General features: G+C 34.3%; 1 protein-coding gene across 1 annotated transcript; it reads left to right on the forward strand.

The window, feature by feature from the left end:
• Positions 1 to 3,561: 3,561 nt before the first annotated feature.
• LOC149139338 (putative LRR receptor-like serine/threonine-protein kinase RKF3) lies at positions 3,562 to 5,462 on the forward strand. The gene has a single exon (XM_089450684.1). It carries the CDS (start codon positions 3,562 to 3,564, stop codon positions 5,458 to 5,460), a length of 1,899 nt encoding a protein of 632 aa, XP_089306810.1. The 3' UTR covers positions 5,461 to 5,462.
• Positions 5,463 to 21,533: the final 16,071 nt, after the last annotated feature.

Below are 21,533 nucleotides of genomic sequence, written 5' to 3' on the forward strand. Positions count from 1 at the left end.
ATGCCAATATTATCTTTTTGTCATAACTAACTTAAACAAAAAAATCAACATTACCAAAAGAGAATAAATTCTCAAAAATTCTATTATGAAAATAAACATTGAACTAATCTTTAAAATCCATAGAATGAAAAAGTCTATCATTTTTTAATAATAAAAAGAAAAAATGAAAAACCTTCTCTTAAAACCTCATACTTTATTTACATCTTCATAACCCATCTCTGACCATATTAGCTCTCAATATCAATTTAAAGATATTTACAAAATCAATTATTTTCATAACTTTTAATTTTCTTTTAAATCTAAAAATTTCTCTAATCACATTAATCCGCATTTAGCATAGATAAATAAAAACTACAAACATTATTATAATAATCACATTTACAATTATAAATATTATTCTTTGTACTTTATAATCTAATATAAATTAATTCATATTTTTATTATTATATTTCCATTATACCTTTAACCACTCGATTTCAGCATGATTCATTCATATTTTTATTATTATATTGCCATTATACCTTTAACCACTCGATTTCAGCATGATTCATTCATATTTTTATTATTATATTGCCATTATACCTTTAACCACTTGATTTCAGCATGATCATCGTAATGACGTTTACACTTTTAACGTTAATTATTCTTTATTATATATTAATTATTATATTGCAATTGTGCCTTATATTACTTACTATATTGGAAATATGCCTTTTACAATGAATTTGTTATTTTATATTTATTTATATAATTTTTTAATAAAATATATAAATATAAATTTGCTTATAATAAGATATTTGATAGATAAAATTTATATTTTATTTAATATTTTTAATATTAATTTTAATATTAATTTTAAAATGATATATATAATAGATTTTAATTATGTTTTAATAAAAAAAAATTATAATAAAAAACGTGTCAGTTATAAAAAATTCTATAGTGGTAAAAGGTTATAGTGTAAAATTACTTTCTGTCAATCATGTTATTGGGCATAATCAAATGTTTTAATCACAAATTTTCTATCAAGAAATGTAATAACCACAAATTTTCTATCAACAAGTAAGCAACAACTGAAATATAAAGTTTCTTGATTTAATATTTACTCTATTATATTTAGTGATTTAGTTTTTCAAAATAATTTTCTAAAATCTTATATTCCTTCTCGATTTAATATTTATTCTATTATATTTAGTGATTTAGTTTTCAAAATGATCTCTCAAAATCTTATATTCCTTGATGGATTTTTACAGCTTTAAAGATAATTGCTAATTATTATTATATTGCATTTATACCTTTAACCACTTAATTTCAGCATTATTTTAAAGTTAATTATTCTTTTTATCATATTGCAATTGTGCCTTATGTTACTCATTATATTGGAAATCTGCCTTTTACAATTTGAATCTGTTATTTTAAATTTTAAAAATAAATTTGCTTATAATAAAATATTTGATAGATAAAATTTATATTCTATTTAATATTTTCAATATTTAATTTTAAAATGATATATAGAGTAGATTTTAATTATGTTTTAATAAAGGAAAATTGTTAAAAAAGAAAAGAGTTAGTTATAAGAATTTCCATAGTAGTTAGGGCTTATAGGTAAAACTACTTTCCATCAATCATGTTATTATGGACATAATCAAATGTCCTAACCACAAATTTTCCATTAACAAATGTCCTAACTGCAAATTTTCTATCAACAAGTAAGCAACAACTGAAGTAGAAGGTTTCTTGATTTAATATTTATTCTATTATATTTAGTGATTTAGTTTTTCAAAATGATATTCCAAAATCTTATATTCCTTCGATGTATCTTTGCACCTTTAAAGATAATTGCTAATTATTATTATATTATAATTATATCTTTAACCACTTGCTTTCAGCATTACCTTGGGCATAATCAAATGCCTTAACCAAAAATTTTCCATAAACAAATGTTGTAACCACAAATTTTCCATCAACAAGTAAACAACTACTAAAATAGAAGGTTTATTGATTTAATATTTATTCTATTCTATTTAGTGATGTAGTTATTGCTAATTATTATTATATTGCAATTATACCTTTAACCACTTGATTTCAGCATTATCATCGTAATTACTCTGGGCATAATCAAATGTTTTACCCACAAATTTTCCATCAACAAGTAAGCAACAACTGAAATAGAAGGTTTCTTGATTTAATATTATTCTCTTATATTTAGTGATTTAGTTTTTCAATATGATTTTCCAAAATCTTATATTCCTTCAATGTATCTTTGCACCTTTAGAGATAATTCCTAATTATTATTATAATGCAATTATACCTTTAACCATTTGATTTCAGCATTATCATCCTAATTAGTATGGGCACAATCAAATGTCTTAACCACAAATTTTCCATTTACAAATGTCATAACCTCAAATTTTCCATCAAGAAGTAAGCAACAATTGAAATAAAAAACTTCTTGATTTAATATTTATTATATTATATTTAGTGATTTAGTTTTTCAAAATAAGTTCCAAAATCTTATATTCCTTTAATATATCTTTGCACCTTAAAAAATAATTGATAATTACTATTATATTACAATTATATTTTTAATCACTTGATTGATTTCAGCATTATCATCATAATGATTTTTACATTTTTAACTTTAATTATTCTTTATTATTATATTGCAAGTGTGCTCTACGCTACTTATTATATTGGAAATCTGACTTTTTACAATTATTTTAAATTTTAAAAATAATTCATTTATATAATTCTTCAATAAAATGTATAAATATAAATTTGATTATAATAAGATATTTAATAGATAAAATTTATATTTTATTTAATATTCTTAATATTTAATTTTAAAATGATGTATTGTAGATATTAATTATGGTTTAATAAAGGAAATATGTTATTAAAAAAATGGTCATTTATAAAAAATTCAAAGAATATCAAACAAGGAACTTCATGCATATTTGAAAGACCTTTTAAAAATACCTATTGATGTCTAACAAATCGGAAAGAGCTAACGAGCCTGCCATAGAGCATTAAATGCCCATTTAGCTGCATGCTCCATAACACGAGAACACATCGCCATTAATTTTTTATTTATCTGCTCACCGGGTGTGTTATCGTGTTATAAAACTCGCATTATAAAACATGCAGCTAAACCAACATTTAATGCCGTATAGCAAGCTCGTTAGCTCTGGCCTAACAAACCCACCAAACCACTTTCGACACGAACCAAGCCCATAAAATGACAAGTTGCTAAAGCAACCTAACAAATTTGTGAAAAACAATTTGCAATACCTCTCCTACACTCTGGTCATAAGGCTGCAGCAGAGAATCAATTCCTCCACAGGTTGTATAAGATCTTTGTGGTCACAGCTTGGAATTTCGGACCACATTTTCCACATGCCAATCAAATCTCGAAGCATGCTGTTGAATGGTGAGCTGTTGGCATCAACCGATTTATCAATTATTAATTACAGGCCACTTACAGCAAAACAGACAAACGGCATATTAGTTTAATCTGTTGTTACGATTTTCTCTGTTACAATCAATTACAGGAAAGCTATCATGCAGCAGAGCTTGCTGTTCTGTTTTACGTTTTTGCTTACTTTGGCATCAATTCAGTCGGAGGCATTGAAGATTTCATCCGGAGCTGAAGTTGGAGAATTCGGAGCATATTGTCCGCTGAACATTAGCGCAGAGCTTGTGGCTCATCCATGGATGCTTCAACAATGTTCTGGGCCAGACAAATCTCACTGCTGCCAAGGCATCGCCGATCTAATCAAAATCTTTTACTTTTCATGGATGCACACCACCCGTTCATTCCTCCTTCCCTCCAACCACACGGCAACAGTATGTTTAAACGAATTTCAGAGGCAACTGGAAGCACGGGCGGGGATAGGAGCCGAACTATTCAATAGCTGCAACGTCAGGTCTGAAAGTTTCGTCTCGGATTCAGGCACCTGCCTCGGTATTGACAATCTAAGCACCTTCGAAGCCAGGGTAGATTCGTCCGGCATGAAGTTGAACTGCAACGGATCTGGTGCTGGAGATTTTCAGTGCAATCAATGCTTGAGCGCCATGGCAGTGGCACTTCATTCACTGAATGAAGAATCTGGAGGTAAATCAAATTGCCCATTGTTTGTGATGATCTATGTGGGAGGAGGCATCAATAGCTACAACGGTATCGGCCCTGATGCCGCTTACTGTCTTCTGAGCCTACAGAATTTAACGGCGTTGGCAATGGAGGTAAAAAAAACAGTCACGAAATCGTATTTCCTGGCTGCTATCCCTGTCGTAGCAATTCTTCTCCTGCTGTCGAGCATTTGTGTGTATTTAAACCGCCGAAAGTCCCGTCTCTGGAAATCAAAACAGATGAAATCGATGCAGAGATACGAATTGTTGAGCTCAAGCACGGGGCTGACGTTCTTTAGCCTGTCGGAGATCAGAGATTCCACTGCGAATTTTGCGGCGTCCAACGTGATCGGCCAAGGAGGTTTCAGCACCGTTTACCGAGGGACGCTGCCAAACGGATCGCGGATAGCCGTGAAGAGATTAAAGAACTCCACAAAGATCAACGGAGGGGCCGATTTCGGCCACGAAATGCGTGTCATCGGCAGTATTAAGCACCGCAACCTGCTTCCTCTCAGAGGCTACTGCGTCGAATTCAACGAAGCCGGAGAGATTAGCGAGCAGCTTCTGGTTTCTGATTTAATGGAAAACGGCAGTCTGGCTGACTGCCTCTTCAATTCCAAAAGATCAACATGCCTGTCATGGCCGGAGCGCTACAAAATTGCAGTGGGCATAGCCAGGGGGCTAACTTATCTGCACGAGTTCGCAAAGCCGGCCATCATTCACAGGGACGTGAAGGCTGCAAATGTGCTGCTGGACTCCCATCTGAATGCTCTTGTCGCAGACTTCGGAATGGCCAAGTTGAAGAAAGAAGAAGAGGATAAAACCCATTACAGCACCAGGACTGTTGGGACGCTCGGTTATGTGGCTCCGGAATACGCTCTCTACGGCCATCTGACCAACAAAAGCGATGTATTCAGCTTCGGCATCATACTGCTGGAGCTCATAACGGGTCGGAGGGCTCTGGATTCGAGTGGTGGTGTTCTGGAACACTCTCTTATATCGGACTGGGTGGTCGACATGACGCAGAAGAACCGGGCTGAAGAGGTTATCGACATCACGATTCGGAATTCGGGAGACATGAAAACAATAGAGAAAGTTTTATTGTTGGCACTGCAGTGCGCGCACCGGAAGGATCTGTCAAGGCCCTCAATGTTAGAGGCATTGCTGGCCCTTGAAGAAATAGATGGGCCATTGATGTCAGGTACCAAGGAAATGGAATCGGAACTGGAAGCTTCGTGCAGTAGCAGAGGGGAGTTTACATGGTTTGCAAATGAGGGGAGCCGCACGAACACGAGCGACTGGAGTCATTCCTTGGGCGTCGGTCGAATGTGAATTGAAATGGCCGAATGGAAGTGGGTAACCGCTCAATAATTACTTTATATTTTATTTGGATTGTAAATTTTCCAGGTTTATATAGCTTAATAGAATTTAATTTTATCCATCGGAATTTCGGTAAAAAATTGAATTTTTTTTTGGTAGTGGCAGTGTTTGAATAATATTTTTATGGTGGAAATAGATTAACACCATAAAAAACATCTAAAATTTCTAATTTTAAAATTAGACAATTATAACTTGGATTTAAAAAATCCTTGCAAAATTTTTTCTAAATATAACAAAAATTTCCATAACTTTCTAAACAACTCTTCCCATCATTCAAATAAGCCTCAAATTCCATAGACTTAACGCAATTTCAATTATGTAGATATTTTAAAAATGCTAATAACAATACTTTAAAAAGTTAAATTATTTATACTTTATCTTACAATATTATTAACTTTGGTATCTTTATTTGTTTGTTCTATATTAATCTTATTAATCCGGTATATATGGTGTAGATACTTTTAAGAAGATAATAATTATTAACCAGTTATATATTTTATATTTTAATATATTCTATTGAAAAATTTACAACTCATTTGTTTATATAATAATAATTGAAAAGTTAAATGTGAAATACTTTATCTTAATTTATTTTTAAATTTATCATATTTATTTGTTTGTTCTATATGCCGATATTTAAAAAATAGTAATATACGGTATATTTTAATTTATTTTATTTTAAAAACTTTACCATTCATATTTGTTTGTTCTATATTTAGATATTTAAAAAATAATAAATAGGGTATATTTTAATTTATTTTATTTTAAAAATTTTACCATTCATTTTTTTTAGTTTAATTTAAAAAGATTTTAACTTTAAATCTCATGTTTTTTATATTACTTCATAACAAAACAATTATCAATTAAACTACACCACATGGACTTACAACTATATATATATAGTTAAATAATTTATACTTTATAATACTATATTTTAAAATTTAATCATCTTTATCAACTTGTTCTATATATATATATATATATATATATATATATATATATATATATATATATATCATCTAAATACTTAAAAAAAAATCATTAAAAAATTTAATATTCACAAGAATTGTGGCTTTTTCTATCCATTCATGGTGGAGAAACTGACGACACCGTTTTCTCCACCACTTCGAGACTACCCGAGAGCCAAAGAACCTAGACAGACTAACACTGCTCAGGCCAAAATCAACCAGCCTCCACACTACTAACACAATATAACATTCCATAGCCTTAGTGTTCACCATTAACCATATTTCCTTACAAGCACACATTCCCATGGAGGATGAATGAAGTCTCGCATGCCGCACTGATCCTCTCACCTTGCACCTTACGTAATAGGAGGACAGTCAATCTATCCTCCTTCCCATTTGTCGAATGTTAACTTTCATTGCACACATGTCGAGCATGTATCAGACCTTTTCACCCTTATTGGGGAACCCTCCTCTTTAACCAATATCTGGTAGAACTCATCAAGATGAATGGTTCAAGAATTGAAAGGCAAATCATGGAGAAGTTCATGACTTTGTTTATCACTTCCCCAATTAGCAAGCTTGTCGGTTACCTAATTCCCCTATCTTCTCACATGTTTTGTGACTACATAATGAAAGGAAGATAAATGGGAATGGAATCTCTCACCAATAGTTTCCAACCTCCAACTTCTGGAGGATAGAGACTGTTATTTGAGAGTCTCCAGAGACCAGCAGATTAGCTAGGCCCATCTCAGCGACAAGTTGGAGACCTTTCTGAAGTGCTAGAAATTCAACGACATTATTGGTGGTAGTACTGCACAAAGCCATGAAGATTTTCACCACCTTCCCCATGTCATTCCAAATCTAGCCCCCGAAACCAACCTGTTTAAGGTATCCCTTAGATGCTCCATCGAAGTTTAACTTAAAGAAATTAGGCAGAGGTTAGATAAAAGTATCATTCGATCTTCCCTTCATGATGAGAACGTGAGCGAACCTAGAGACAATTAAATATGGACTAAGAGCTAACTCCTTAAGGATGACACTCTCTCGACCCTCAAATTTGCAATCGTCTTCTGACCAGTGATTGACTATGATGGATTCTTTGATATTGCGCTTTGTCAATTCCTAAACCTAATTGGTCCTGATGATCTCTAAGTGAAACACTACTCATTTCATGGTTTTCCATAAATTCCAAAGGATGAAGATTTGAGAGATACACCATGCTCTGTTTACTATGGGATTCTTGAAGAGCTTCTAGTGCCATAATTCCAATTATTCTCTTAGACTACTCTCAAACTGATCAACAACCTCGAAAAATGTTACTATTTGATTCCAAAGGTCCACTGCCACAAAGCAAAAACTGAGAAGATGGTTCTTTGTTTCCTCCTCGCTAGCACAAAGAGGACAGTGGGAAGGACTACAAATTCCTTTTTCACGGGCTTATCCCAAGCGAGAAGTTTGCCATGAACAATAAGCCAAAGGAAAAAATATACTTTTGGCCAAAGCCCTGAGTATGAAATCATTTTCCATACAAGATCTGGCACCAAATCCACTGAGGTGGAGAGAACGTAAAATGCTTCCTTAAGAGAGTACATACCCCGAGGTAGTTGACACCAATTGAGTTTATCTAACTCTCGATTATTTAATATCGGGTGTTGCAAGAGGATCAAGGACAAAGCCTCCAAGTCCAAAGGGGGGTCATGATTCAGCCAGTGCGCTTGAGATTTACACACTTTCCATTTTGACGACTCATTGTTATCTTGCCAAAAGCCTTGAACTCACACTGCTCCTAGTTGAGAGGTGAATATCTGAATATCCCTGAGGTGCTCTTCTTGACTGAGCTTGGGGTGTTGCATCCAGACCTCCTCCCAAAATGTGGCCTGATAGCCATTCCTAACTTCCCAGATGCTATGCTCCTGAATAATATCCCTATTTTCTTTTTCCATGTTCCAGATAGAAGAGCCACTCGACAAGTGTTGATGTTCAGACAAAGGGTCGAGAATGTTGATCGAGCCATATTTGTGAGACCAGAGGTCTTCTAAATTTCCTGGCCACCTTGCAACCATCTCCACCATAACTTGGCACCTAGAAATTTTGATAATATCTCCGGATCTTTCAGGCCAAGGCCACCATGGGTGTTTCACTTGCATAGTTTCTCCCAGGCCACCAGAGACCATTTCCTACCATTTTGCACTTACAACCAGAGAAATCTATGAAATTTGGTAATAATGTCCTTATAAATACTTTGTGGGGATGGAAGGGCTAAAAGCTAATAGACTAGGAAAGCCTGCAAAACTACCTTCAAGAGAATTAATCTACTAGTCGAGTTCATAACCCTAAAGGACCAGCTAGAACACTTCTGGTCAATGTGATTCAAAAGATATTTCCAACAATTTAATCTTAGGCAGTTAGATACTAAGGTAATTCCAAGATAAGTTCTTGGAACTGAATGGATGCGTAAATTAATGGTCCTAACCAAATGCCTTTGAACCCTGGGATTGTTGTTGAAAAATAAAATATCTGATTTTTATCCATTAATGATTGTGCCCGAAGCTTGCTGGAACTCCTCAAGAAGGATACCAAATTTCCTAGATTCCCTTAAAGTTGGATTTCCATATAGCATGTTATCATCAACGAATTGCTGGTGTGACAGAGGAGGAGCCTCTGAAGATAACCTCGGGCCTTAGAGATGCCTAGACTTGGAGGTTGATTTAATGAGTCTACCTAGTCCCTCAACTGTAATAATGAAAAGGAACGGGGAGAGAGGTTCCCCTTGTCTCAGGCCCCTTGAACCTTGAAAAAGTCGAGATGGAGAACCATTAAATATAACAGTGTCTCAATCAATCATTTCACCCAAGTTATCCATGAATGAGAGAAACCAAAAGCATCAAGAATAGAAATGAGATAATTCCAACTCAAAGGGTCACAAGCTTTAGACATATCAAGTTTAATAAGCATAACTGTGGTTTTGGATGATTTTAGAGAATGCATTACCTCGTGAGCAATAATAATACCATCCATAATGTGTCAGCCCTCAACAAAACATATTTTCTCAAGTCCGATGATATATTTCATTAGGGGTTTGAGATGTTGGGCTACAATTCCTGGAATTATCTTGTATATGACATTCAAAAGCGAAATTGGTATGAATCGATTTGGGTCTAACACAAAAAAATTCTTTGGAATGACCATGAGGAAGGTGTCATTAAGTCTTGACTAGATTCTTTGGGTTCGATGGGATTCGTCAACCAATTCATGGATTTTTGGCCCAAGGAAGTGCTAACCAACTTTAAATAAATATGAGTTGGATCCATCAGAACCCAGAGCTTTATTTGAAGGGAGAGCACGCATAGCCTCTTCTACTTCTAAAAAGGAGATCTCCCTCATGAGGGCGTCATTGTGATCCACCATAATTAATTGAGGGATACATTATCTAGCTCTAGAGATCGATTTGATTCTCTCCACCCTTGGTTCTGTGAATAGAGAGTAGAAATGGGAGATAAAATCCTCTGAAATTTCCTCGTGATGGACAAGTCGTTGTCCTCCTGAGCCATTAAGGGATAATATATGATTAACACGTTGATGCTTTAACCTAATTCTATGGAGGAACTTTGTGTTGCGCTCACCCTCTCTAAGCCATTGCACCCTCGATTTTTGTCTCCACAGGATTTCCTCCTATTTGCTTCTTTTCTCAAGAGAGTTTAGTACCTGACCCTCCTCTCCCACATGAGTCTCCGTCTAGCCTTCTAGGATAACCCTCAGTTGGATTGACCGCATTTCCTCCTCCAGTTTCCTATTTTATTTGTGAATGCTACCAAAATCGGAATGATTCCAAGCTTTTATCCTTTTCTTGAGCTCCTTCAACTTCATCTAGAAAGTTTCCATGTGACCTCGCCCTGATACCATGATATCCTTCCACCATTCCTCTAACTTTTCTATGAAATCGGGCCTTTCAAGCTAAAACGCCTCAAAGCATAAATGCCTATTCCTTGGGGCCATTCTCAGGTCAATTTCCAGATAGATGGGCCAATGTTCTGATCCCAAGCATGGAAGAATAGAATCTTGAAGATAAAGATCTTGTTGGAGGATATCATCCGAGATGAGGAAGCGATCCAGACATGATGCAATCTGGTGCTTACCCTCTCGACGATTGTTCCATGTGAAGATGCCATTAATGAAATCTATGTCTTCTACTTTGAGATATTGAATAGTTTCCTGAAAGGAATGAGAAATAGGATCCAGTTGGAAAACTCCTCCTTTCCTTTCGCCCAATTCCTTGATCATGTTGAAATCTCCCGCAAGGATCCAATTGTCCTCACCCAGAATTTCTCTTAACTTTTGTAAACTACTAAGGAAACCTGACTTTGCCCTCGGGAGAGTAGGGCCATAAAACTGTGTTATCTAGACCTTCACTAAGGAACCAATACATTCAAATTTTTCTGACAGAGAGTTGGGGAAGGATATCTAAGACCCAAGGGAGATAGATAGGGTGTTCCAGATAATTCCCATACCTCCTGCACTTCCCTTGGCATCTAGCACTATACATTCTATCAAGGGACAACTTATTCTCATGATTTCACTTAACTTCTCATGTGTCACCTTGGTTTCTTGCAAAATAATGATATCCAGATTATCGTGTTGAATTATATCTCTTAAGCACCTCAACTTACCTTTTGTGACGAGGCCCCTTATATTCCAAGAGAATACTTTCATTAAGGAGGAGGTAAGGAGAATTGGTAATAATCTATGAGGACATGGCTTATCATGAGTTAAATAAGATTGCTCCAGCTTCTCTAATCACTTGACTGGTATCTTTTCTACCCTTGTTTCTTTTCTCGGACCCCGAACTAGACTAAGCATGCCTAGAATATGTGTCCTCGTCATAGATCGTCAAGGCCAAGTGTGGGGAAGGTTCCAAAAGAGCTTGATGCTATTCCAATTCCTTATAGATCTGGTGAAATTCATCCAGTAGATCTTGGGGAATATCTTCAAATCTAGCCTTAGCCCAATTTTTCAGAAGAGATAACAATATCTGCTCGTTAGAATTTATCTGATCCATTTTGACTTGGTGCACTAGGGCCTCATGATCTTGAGCAAGGACCCATTGAATCTCCTTGCTAGTCGAAAGCTCCTCTAGAGATTTCCTTTTACATCGTCTTTTTCTATAGGTTTTTCACAACCTGTTTCCACTTCCATTGTTGATTGAGGTTGGCTTGTAATTTATGGCTCTTTTGTTTTGTCATTATCCACTGGTTTGATGAGAACTAAAAATTTATTCCCGGTTGGGTGGGTTGAGGTTGCCGATGGGGGGAGCGACAGAGCATGGTTTGGAGGACATATGTTTGATGGAGAACACTGAATTGACACCTCTTGGAAGCCATCTTGGGGAGTATTTATTTGACAGGTGGGAGCCTCTTTCTGTCACTAAGGGAAATCACATAAAATATGCCAATATTTGTGATAAATTCTGCATTTGAACGAGACATGCTCATAGTCCAGCAGTTGGGACCAAACTTCATCATGGTATTCAATGTCCACAGATTCTGGCAAGGGTTGGGAAATGTTCATGTAGACACAAATTATGGTGTAAGATGAAAACCTTCAGCGTTTGATGATATTATAGGCTTGAAAAAAATTACCAATGTAATTGCAAATCGATTCTAAGATGTCCATCTCCGAGAAATCGTCTAGTAGAGAGAATACCCTGACCCAAATAGGCATTGTCAGGAATTTTTCCTTCTTCAGATTATAGTAGGGTTCCCAATGTCTCATGAATAGCCCCACACTATTCATGAAGTAAGGGTCGTTGTCCAGAACTCTCTTCTAGTCTTCCAAATCATCAAATATCACAGTGAAGAAACCCTTTGTTCTTAAGCGAAGATCGATTGGAGCTTTTGGTTGCCATTTGAGTTGGATCCATCTGAGGATATTAGACACCTTAGGAAAAATACACATAAATTTGCATATTATTGCATGATCTTGCATGTATTGTTGGGATTGTTCCAGACGGTGATTGGGGATCACTACACAGGGATTTTTGGCCGCCTTTGGGAGGAACCATTCCCTCATTCTAGACTGCCATTGTGCTCCCAAAGATGGCAAGTCCACTTTCTTTCCTTTATGTTTCCATGTGCTACCAAACGAACCAGAAGTAGGACGATGAGCACCAGTTACAATGTTCTTGAAGGAGGGGGCTGACCCCCCTCCCCCAAGGGGAGATAACATGTGCCCAATCAACCATATTTCACCTTCAAGGTAGACTACAACTTCCGTAACTAGGAAGCAAAAAGATTTGACGACAAGGATTCAAAAACTTCCTTGGAACCCTAGAAACCCTAGAAGAGTCGCATAATGTAATTATGATTCTTTATCATCATTGTGACTATTAAGGGTGTATTTTAAACCTGTTATGATTTGGATTTTTTATTTGTTTGTATTTTTATGTATGTGGTTAGGGGTCAGGTAGTTACATATCTAAATATTTTCGATTTTTTGTAATTTTTTCATTAATTTTTTACATTTTTTGTCTTTATAGGTGTTCTCTAGGTAGGTATAGAAGATGTTATGTAATGTTAGATTATGTTATGTAAATATTTTGACTTAAGAAAAAAAGTATTAATAATAATTATAATTAAACTATCCTAGATCCATCTTAACTCTGGATCTACCAAGTGCCAACAGGATCAAATATTTTAATATCTTTTAAAATGAAAAAAAATTGATCCTCTCAGCATTGTAGATTCAAAATTAAATTAGATCTAAGCTAGTTAATTGCCATTTTTTCAGTATTATTACTAAAATCACAAAACATCATTTTATCAATTTTATATATACACACACACACACACACACACACAATTAAACTAGCATAACCACATTAAAAATACCAATTTAGTTGATATACACTGAAGGCTTCATTTGTATCTACAATTGATAAATATATAATAATAAAAATAATATTACAAAAAAACTATTAAAAAATATGATTTTTTTTTTTTTTAATTCTCTGAGTAAAATTTCTTTCATTAGATTTCCATAAACACATGGATTACAAAATATGTCTGAATGACCCCATTTTCCTCATTCTGACTAGACTTGTTGGACTTGGGGACCGAAGGATGCCATAGATAAGTCTTTACATGCATTATTTTCACCAGGCTTAGAAGCCATACAGTGCTTAAGGGAGACAAAAAGATCACAGAAACTAATAGCAGCATATCAAGGAGGGCGATGGGGAGGGAATACAGGGGGAGCTGCAAAATAACCAACACGTTCATGCATATGAAAATTAATATGTTCCACCCAGGCTTCCAGGTTGTGGAGGTGGTCATTCGTTCTGTGATGGCTCCGAAGAAGGCTATCAAGTTGTTTAAATATCTCATTCTAGCTAAATTGTATTTCATTCATATATGCAACTAATTCATTGTGGTCTTCATACTTGTGAACATGAATGATGTCCATATTGATCTGTATATCTCGTAGTTTCTCTGTTATGGAGTCAATGGAAGTTGAATCCATGATACGAGCTAGATAATGCGCCACTTCGCCCTTACATTCCAAGCTAGTAGAGTTCTAGATTATGAGTCGGGCAACCTACATTGAAGTGGTTTCCACCCCCATGGCGAAGCCTCCCTCTTTGGCGTGTCATTGCTTGCACAACAAAAGGGTTGAATGATAGGGCCTTCGAGCACCCCTCAAAACTCCTGCTAGAATAGAGATGAGAACAAACACCAAAAGAATAATATGACCTGTTGGTCTTATAATTGATAGAAACCACACTAAGGAAGGTTTAGAGATAGACTGGGAGGGACTTCCAAGAAATCCAACATCTTCCTAGAAAAGACACTGCCCAGTAGCCCACTAACCCACAGATGCAAACAACTACCACCCAAGCGAACTGAGAGCAATCTCACGAAACACCGACCCCAAAATGGCAACAATTCAAATGGCTGAGAGCATGTAAGGGAGAAATGAAGGATCCCCAAGAACTAGACTTTTGAAACCGAGGACTATAACTAAGAACACAAATAAAACGAGGCTCCTTGGAGACTTGTAGACATAATATCCATAATTCAGAATAGTACCCTTACCAGGACTCCCAGAGATGGCTCGGGGGACAAAATATAGAACACCTAGACTAGAAGAAGCAGTAAAACATAGTTACATGTTCAACGTCAGAGCAGAAAACCACAGTTAGCCAGTGATTCTGAATTATTAATTTATGTTAATTAATATTTTATTTTTTATTTTTTATATTATTTAATTATTTAATAATATTATTAATTAATAATAGGAATAGTATTAATTCTTGATCTTAGACTTTTGTGATCCATATCAATAGAGGTTGTCTTTCGGATTAATCACATATTAAGTTAATGTTGTAATTAATTGGAAATACAATCTCTATAGTAGTATTGATTAATAATAATAATCTTAATAAAAATAACTATTTAGTAATAACAAAAATTATTTTAAAATGATTATAATAATTTTTAATTATTGTTAATTAAAAATTATTATAATCATTTTAAATTAATTATTGTTATTATTAGCCGAAAAGGCTTTCAACCGCAACGCCAAACCTGCAGTCCGCAGACTCATACAGCACCTGGAAGAAGAATTGATCCAGGATCAATCTGACGAGGAGATGGGGGAATGGGAATTCCTTATCCCTGACCCGGGGCACACAAGAGGGCGCATGTCCTTATTTAAGCAGTCGCTCCACATCTACTGGGTCATGAAGGGCCTCATGGCCAAAGCGATGGAGCAGGTGGCAAAAGAAATGGTCAATCTGGCTAAGGGGGGTCCCGACATCCGCTGCGAACTGGCCTTTCTGCGCGTAGCAATGATCAAACAGGATGAGAAGCTGGAGGCTATCCAGCAGCTGCTGAATCGAGTTCTCCCAGCCCCTGCGGAAGAAGCAGCTCAGCAACCTGATGGCGACAGAGAATGATATGAGATATGTTTAGCAACTGTAGTAATTTTTGTGGTTTTGGCTTTGCACCTGTTATAGATAGGAAAAAGCATGCAGTACAGAGCAGTAGTTTTAGACATAGTTTTAGTAAGGCTCATGATTGTATAGTTTATCTAGCTCAGACAACCAGACTGCGAGCCTTCTATTTTTGGGCTGCTTTTAAAAACTATAGATGGAGTTACGACCCGGTTTCCCCTAGAGGGCGGGCAAAGACTGATTATGATATGATGTAATGTTCTTTTGATCGAGTAATAGAAAGAGAAACACCACAGCTTACAAAAAAAAAAATTTATTGTTATTATTAAATTATTATTATTATTAAGACCATTATTACTAATTAATATTACTACTAATATCAATTAATATTTTTATTAAATAATCAAATGGTATTAAATAATTTAAAATTAAAAAATAGTAAATAAAAGTAAATAATATTAAATAATTAAATAATATTAAATAATATAATTAAACAATAATGTGAACCTTTAGATTAATAAACCCAAGGGAGTAATATTAAACCTAATGGATTAATATTATAAACCCAAGGTATATAAACCCTAAGATCAATACTATAAACACTAAAGTGGATGTGAATGCTCATGAGTGGATGTGAATGCTGATGAAGACTAGTCAGACAAAAATTATTCTTGTTGTTGTAATATGTGTTTGCAATATTTTCTATGTAAACATTAAAGAAGAGTATTGGAAGTAATGCTTCCATAACTTCCAAATTATCATGAAATGTAAGTGTGTGAGTTCTTAAAATTTTAATTGTATCAACTATTTTTAATAAGTTAGATTCATCATTCTCAATCTAAAAGTATCATACATTCCTATATAGGTAATGTTTGTTAAATCAATAAAACTAATCAATAAAATTACCTTATATTTAATGTTATATGTTTAATCTAGAATGGAGGACCTTAATTCGGTCTGGTTGCTTTTGAATAAAAAAGGCGATAGCATGCTTTTAAAGAGAACTTAAATGAGAGTAATTTAGGAGATCAATTAAATCCTTCTTACCACCTTAATCAGAGGCTCGGGTAGTCATATTACCCTAAAATAATGAAAATTTTGAAAATCTCTTACAATGTGTAAAGCAAAGTGTTTATATGATCTATGATACAAGTGAATACATATAAATGCGACATTTTTGAGAGGCATGTGATTCACTATTCAAAGTAACTTTAAATTTTAGAGAATTAAACTCCACAATAACAAGGTCTTTTTTGGTTCTTAAAAGGTTTAGAGTGAATTTTGAATTAAATATTTATTACATTAATATTATTTAATATTAATATAAATTTATTTTAAATATAGATTTAGTAAGAGAGGGATTTTATTTTTTACATGTAAAATTTTTTATGAATCAATATTATTTAAATATTTTGTATAGTTATTTAATTGTTTTATTTTTAAAATTTTTATTTAAGTTAATATGAGTAAAATTTCAATTTTAATGATGGATGAACAAAATTACACATCATATTAAACTGTAGAACAAACCTTTCAACTCAAAAGTTATACTCTTTCCATAATTCCTCTACTATAAAAATAAAACAACATAAATATATTTTAAAAATTACAAAACCTTAAATATAACACGGTAAACAACAACAACAACAAAAATATGTAAAAAACTAAATATAAGAAGTAATAAAGGAGCTATAAAGTTAAGCATTTTTATATGTGGTATTGTTTTTGTATAGATCAACTTTGAAGTGTAGGGTAGGTTGATAAGTCAAATTTTCATGTTAGTACAATAAACCTCTGCAATGTAAAAAGTACTCGCAAAAGCATCTTTGGTTCTCAAATATAAAAGGGTTCCTGATAACACAACCCTTCACATGCCTTCAACTTTATGTCGCATTAAGCTTCAAAGCATCATAATCAATGTTACATCAAACATCCTCTCTCGATTGCTTGGCATTCGTAACGTAATTGTCTAGAAGCTTTACAATTTGTTACATTACATTGACTTAACATTGTATAAGGCTAAGTGTCTTAATCTCAAATTTTTTCCATTATATAAAATATTTATTTCCTCGCACTACTTTAAAGGACTTGCAAATTTAAATAGCAATTAAAAAAAAACCTATAATCAAAGTTACTGTAATGCTTATAATATTTTATTTTTAACTTTATATATATATATGGGGTTAAGTGTCTTATCCTCTCATTTTCCATTATATAAGAACTATTCATTTCCTCGCATTACTTTAAAAGATATGTATATTTAAATAGTCATAATAATAAATATAACTAAAATTATTGTAATATTTATAATATTTTATCTATATTTATATGTAAATATAGATATTTAAAAAATCTCTAAGGGTTAGATTAATTGGTCGTGTCCTCGTCATTAAAGCACTTTTACTATTGATATGACACGGATTCAGTTCTCTTGACATCCTCGGGGTCAAGCTCTATAGTTGAGTTGGCACGAAGTGATCCGTTCAAGTAGATCTAACTTGTACAAATATTTTGTGGACATAGCGGTCATCAATCTTCGAAGTCCGTGAACCATAGAAAGAAAGAAAAAATATGTACACCTAAAAAAAATCGGCACTGGGTACCGCCTGGGGATGAAAGTCAACTTCCCTCTCGCAAGAGATAAGTTCTTGATACTAGGCCAACCCTTAGTATAGACTCACTTAAGAACACCACAAGTTACTATATTCCAAAGTGTAAACATGTCAACATACGAGACTTAAACCTAGATGGGGAAGACAATTATTCTGCCCAACCACCGAGGCTAAACTCAAATGACTATATATATAAAGCTATTAATAATATAATTTACACCATTAATATATCAAAAGCAATAAAACAACATGTTACAAAGTGAAATTTGAACCTAGGTTGGGCGGCTAACGATTCTCCTCACAATCACAGAAGTTACATTCAATTGATAATATTTTGCAATGTTAATGATTACTATATGCAATTTGATTAAATCCAAAATTATTCTTCTTATTTCTAAAGCCAAAATGTTGGCTTCCTTTCCTATTAGCTTGAGTGTCCAGAAAAGAGCTAGATTGCAATTGATCTCATTATAACTCTCTTTGGATTTCACCATAGTGTATAGTTACCTTGTTGATATGACTATAACTTGTCCCCTTACCTTTACCTAGATTTCATCTCCATCATAGTTCATCATTATGGGAGGATGCTAATTTGGAATGGCCCTTCACTGTTTCATCTCTTCTTTGGGATTGATTATTTTTTCACAAGGGTGGGATTACTTTCTCTTCTCCTAATTGGCATAAGGAACCATAAGCTTAATTGATTAATAAATTTATCAGCCTTTTTACCCTAAACTAAACTTTGTCATATACTACATGTTTCAAATATTCCTTGGAGTTTCTTTGTAACTTTCACCCCTCCTAGATTGTTACCTTTAATATACCTAATTGTATAATAGTTAACTTTTCAAGAAATGGCAACCAAGAGAACCCTCCCTAAGCCTGAATCCCCATGTTTTATCATCACCAAAAAAATTGATGACCCCATCATGGCTACCTTGAACTTTTCAAACATAACCTTAGGCCTACACGTTTAGGTGCTTTATACTTTAAGCAAATATGATTTGAATACCTTGCCTTCAACCGGGTTTAACTTTGTCCTAACTCCTCCTTGTCATCCTATAAGGATGTCCACCTAGTAAATTGAAAATATTATTTCAATCCCTTGTCATCCTTTAAGCAAATATGATTTCAATCCCTTGTCATCCTATAAGGATGTCTACTTTAAGCAAATATGATTTCAATCCCTTGTCATCCTATAGAATGTCCACCTAGTAAATTAGAAATCATAAGCATAGGAACCAAGGGTAAGGATAAATTAATAATAATGTCAAGGGCATTGACAATGTGACCAAATATCAAGATCTAATGAAGAAAAACCATGATTTCCAGATTAACACTAACCATATTGGCCCCACTTGTGATGTAATTAGTCATTATAGTTACTATTGTCAGAAACACCTAGAGATTTGTTTTTTTCTTAGTCACTCCTTTCAATCTAGCCACACTCTTTATAATTCGTCAGAACAAACACTTCCACTCATAGAATGAACTAAATGCTTCATAAGGAAGGGATCCACAAGCATTGATTGCCCCATTACTCACTAAACATGTGACACGTCCATCCAATACCTCTTCTAGATTACTAAGTCATAAGCTCCAAGACAAGGGAAAAACCCTTTCATTGTTACTAAACCATTTTCCATCAAACCTTCTCAACGTAAGGGAATGGAAGTATGCACCCTCCAAGTTTAAGCATGCATTTAAAGAATTCCATGATTTATTGATGAATTGTGGTATAAAGTACCCATGTGCCTCCCTTAGCCATGAGGGTACTCAATTAGAAACTTGCTCCTTTAATAACCAACTATGATGCATAATTCAAACTATAATAATAGTATGAATAGAGTTCATATATAATATAGAAATGCATATCATTTTATATTTCAAATTCATTCATTAAATATTGTATTGTAGATAGAGAACAATGAACAAGTAGATAGAGAATAATAAACAGGTAGACAAGCATGGACACTTATATGGAAATGAAGACTTAAGATTACCAAAGCAGTGGATGAGGGACACTTTATTGCCTAACATAAGAATAAATGAAAATTTCCACCCCATAACTAACTATGATAACCCCAAGGTGAAAAAAGCTCCTTACTCAACTCAACCCATTACTCTTATGTTAAATGCAATTTTCTCAATAGTAAGCACCCTCATTTTACCATCAATTAGCCATGAGAGTCTTTTCCTTGTCCCTCATTTCACCATCAATTAGCCACGTGACCTTTTTCAACTCCATTATATAGTCCCTCAATTAGCCACATCACTCTTTTCCACTCCATTACATAATCTATCAATTAGACACTTCACTCTTTTCCACTCCATTATATAGTATAAAAATATTTTTGTTTCCTTTAATAATCTTTAAGGGATTTTTTTCAAATAGCCCAAACTATTTGATTATTTATTGCTATCATTTTGGGGACAAACACTGCCTCCAACCATCTATGAGTAGCATTGCCTCCAACCATCTATGAGTAGCATTGATAGAATTTTATAGTTAATGGGATTTTCTCAATCATACACATTCTAGCCATAGTTTTGCCTTTATTAAAAACCACTAAATTTCCTTTCATATTCTCAAAAACGAACATCCTAACCTCGTACTTATACAAGGTTTTTATCACCCATAATTGCATAGAGTTCTTACCATTTCTAAGTATAACAAAGATATAATTATAACTTATATGAGTAAACCTTATTACCCATAATTGCATAGAGTTCTTACGGAGCACAAGTCCCTGCTCATACCGATTTTCATTGAAAAAACTGTACCTGATAATGTTCGATGGCTCTGCAGAGATTCTATCTGCTTATTCCATCCAAGAAACTTGGCAGAGTTTGTTCAAAGTCTTTGAGATGTTTTGGATGACAAAGTAAGCCAATGGGTATCTAAACATACCATAAGGTATGCCTTTGCAGACGTAAAGCCAGTACTCACTAAAGCATCTCTGGTCCTTCTGACAACACCCACGCCTTCCTCTGGTTCTGGATTCCTCTGACAACACCCACCCCTTCATATGCCTCTGAACAATGACAAATCCATATTGAAGTACACAAGGCTTCCAAAACATTATAATCAATGTTTTGTCGAATGCAACATATCGTTGTCCATCCAAAGGTATTACGCTTGAAGCCAACCTCGCTTCTGTACCAGACATAATTCTGGCACAGATACATAGCAATCTCAGTTGCGAGGCACGTCAAACAATATCCCACGAAGTGGCGAGAACTTGGATTTGATGGAATCTCTGCAATTCATTGGCTGGAGGCATAGCAGAATATAGCAGAAGCTTATGTTGCTGAGGAACACGCTAATCACAAAAACTAAAATCTCATATAAGAATTCTCACATGAACACTAAACACTCTCACACACTGTCATATTTATGTATAGAGAAAAAAACTTAGATCTCTCTCATCTTCCGGGGCCGCTCTGGAGGGAGTTAAGTTCATTCACCTCTGATATCAACAAAGAAATTGGAAGATA

The sequence above is a fragment of the Pinus tabuliformis genome, chromosome X, assembly GCF_031772625.1.
Source record: "Pinus tabuliformis cultivar Carrire ecotype Pingquan chromosome X, CPIR1, whole genome shotgun sequence".
Lineage (NCBI taxonomy): Eukaryota > Viridiplantae > Streptophyta > Pinopsida > Pinales > Pinaceae > Pinus > Pinus tabuliformis.